General features: G+C 46.1%; 1 protein-coding gene across 1 annotated transcript in view; it reads right to left on the bottom strand.

Annotated features, from left to right (window-relative positions):
- Nucleotides 1-312: 312 nt before the first annotated feature.
- Nucleotides 313-2,828, bottom strand: part of LOC103480908 (endophilin-A1-like) — a 29,880-nt gene continuing 27,364 nt past the window's right edge. The window contains exons 6-8 of the mRNA XM_017310339.1: nt 2,692-2,795; nt 2,467-2,597; nt 313-1,979 (exon numbers count right to left, since the gene is read on the bottom strand). Coding sequence (XP_017165828.1) covers nt 1,783-1,979; nt 2,467-2,597; nt 2,692-2,795 — 432 coding nt within the window. The 3' untranslated portion in view covers nt 313-1,782. The remainder of the gene's footprint in view (nt 1,980-2,466; nt 2,598-2,691; nt 2,796-2,828) is intronic.

Raw genomic sequence — 2,828 nt, 5'->3', positions numbered from 1 at the left:
CTGTTTCATGAGGTTGTAACAAACACCTTTAAACCCAGTTAAAAACAGCTGCTGCTACTGATGCAGGAACTAAAACAAGTAGCTGTGGCTCCAGTCCTATACTGTCCTGTCTAATTAAACATCAACTGGAACAAGAATGGACGATATTTACCACCAACAATGAAACTGGTTTTATGAACAAACCCAAACTGTATTTTTTATCTTTTCTATTGTAAATTCTAGAACCAGAACAAAATTCTCGGAGCACCATTGAGGTTCTAGGATTTTCCCCATCCAGCTGGATGGGAGTTTCAGACGGAGACGACATTCTGGCACGTTTACAGTTTTAATGTTTATGTGGAGTCAAAAATAACCTTCTGATAGTTCTGCACCACTGAAGATACAAGACCTAAGTGAATATTGTTCAGGTCGGTTAAAAGATAATTTATTGATCCCAAAGGGAAATTAAATATGATCTAATGTGAAAACATACTAAAGGAACTGGTCAATGTATAAAACTATATCCAAGAACCGGATTCAATTACGTATTAGTGAAGAAATTGTGTTTTTGTCGAGTTCATGTTTAGAGTTCAAATAAATCTCATGAATGCAGAAACCAAAGTCTGACTCCTTCAAGCGCCATTTCTTACATGATAAAGATGATCAGAAATTACCTTTCTGTCTTCCTAAGAAGCTACAAATATAAATAAAGTTCTTTTACGTTAAAATCCGACTGATGGCAAACCGGTTGTCAGTGAAATTAGTGAAAACTGTAACGGCTGCAAACTATTTTGTTTCCTACTTCAACAGTTACGTGTCGATTTGGGGAGGCAGTGATCAACATCCGAACTGAATGCTTGTTGGAACAAAGTCAGTCTCGCATGCAAAGGCAGGGAACTAGACAAATCGGCAAGCAGCCCCACACTTTTAAAACCAACAGGTGTGACTCTAAGAGGACAGAAAACAAAACCTCTCTTTAGCTCAGTGCAAATCTTTCTACAAATGGTTACCAGTTCATTTTAGCCGCTGTAGAACACGGCGACCTCAAGGTTTTCCTCTCTTCCACCGACCCAACATGGCTGCCGTCTCCTAAAGTTTCCATCCAAGACGGATAAACTCAAAGCAAGGGATTAAACCCGGTATCCGGTCTAATCTGGTAAACCGTTGGATGTGGCTGGTCCATGCATCCAACCACTGAACTGAAAATCTACGCCGACTCCGAGAAAGGCAGAAATGACAACGGCTGCAGCTCTGCGGGTTACGGAGCCATGCGAAAAGGCAGTGCTAGTAAGACGGAGAGAACAAAACTGAAAACTTGTAGAAAAGCAGAAGTCGAAGCAAAGGGACGAGGAAAAGCCGTCAGGTTGGTAACCGAGGAGCAGGAGTGGGTGCTGGCTGGCTTCGTCATAACGGAGTACGGACAGGTTGAAACACACATTCAGACATGCACGTACGTGATACACTGTGCCTTGTTTGCAAGTCTCCAAAGCCTCGTCGGCGTCCATCGCTGCCAGGCTAAGCACCGTGCCTCAACAGACCTACATCTCTCCGTCTTCTCGTCTCTTTCAGTCCTCCGTCGCTGCGCCGCTTACCCTACAGTCTCCTCCTCATCGTCTCTTTTTGAAAGTCCTGTGTTGTCCACCGCCTCTCTCGTCTCGGTCCGTTGTAGTGAAAGCAGAATTGCACAGAAGCACAGAAGAAGAAGAAGAAGAAGAAGAAGAAGTAGAAGGAGGGCGTGGTTTGTCGTTTCTGCAAATACAGGCTGATTGGTCGAGAGGGAAGGACCGGGCGGCCGGCTGGACACTAGTGGGGCAGCGGCACCAGGATATCCACGTAGTTGATGGGGAAGAAGCCCGACTGGCCGTTGATCATGCCCTCGTACCAGTTCTCGTCGATCTGATTGGTCAGAGTGATGATGTCGCCCTCCTTGAAGCCCAACTCGCCCTCGTTCTCTGGCTCGAAGTCGTAGAGCGCTCGACAGCAGGGCTGGTCCATCGGCGCTGAGAGACGACGACAAAACACAAAGTCACCTCCACCAATCAGGAATGCAGAGAAACACCTCATGTGATCCATAATATCATAAATAAAACGTCATTACCAGAGGCCAGCACAGCAACAGAAGCGATTCTCAAGTGAGAGTGGAAATACTTCATCATAAAATTGGTCAAACAAAAGTAAAAAGAAAAAAGTAGTAAAAATGGTTCTGCCACCTGCTGGCAGAAACTGGCAACTGCATCGTATTTTCTTAATATTGAAAGATAGAAAACAGCCGATTGGCAGAAAATGTTCCACTTTTCTTGACGTTATTTCAACTAAATCAATAAACATTTACATATTCTGTATGTTAAAAGGCAAAAATATGGCAGATCTTTCTTTTTGTGCTTCATTTCTAACCCTTTTACCAGTTTTACGGTTCATTTCCATCCACAGGTTTGAGTTTAAGCCTCAGTGTGACTTTATTTTTCTGGCTGGACGCCGGGTGGGTACCTGGCGATTTCCCCGGGGACTTGGCCGAGTGGATCCCCCCGTTGTGGCTCTCGCTGGGGGGCAGGAGCTCCAGCGTCATCTTGGGTTTGGGAGTGTACTCCTTCCTGGGTTTACTGGACACCTCTTTTATCCTGGAGCCAGGGAAACACAAACGTTTCAGAGAAAACGCGCCGGGCCGCGCTCAACGGCTTATTTCTGTGCCGAGGTGGGAGGACGGATCGATACCTGTCCTCCATCTTGCTGGAGAGCTGCTGCAGGATTTCTGAGGAGCGGCTGTGGTACTCCAACTGGGCCTGGACCAGCGCTGCCAGCTGGCTCACCTGCTCTATCTGGAGCGCGCACACACACACACACACACACAC

This window comes from Poecilia reticulata, linkage group LG18, assembly GCF_000633615.1.
Source record: "Poecilia reticulata strain Guanapo linkage group LG18, Guppy_female_1.0+MT, whole genome shotgun sequence".
Lineage (NCBI taxonomy): Eukaryota > Metazoa > Chordata > Actinopteri > Cyprinodontiformes > Poeciliidae > Poecilia > Poecilia reticulata.
The sequence above is the reverse complement of the archived record's forward strand: the minus strand, read 5'-3'. Positions and strand labels throughout refer to the sequence as shown.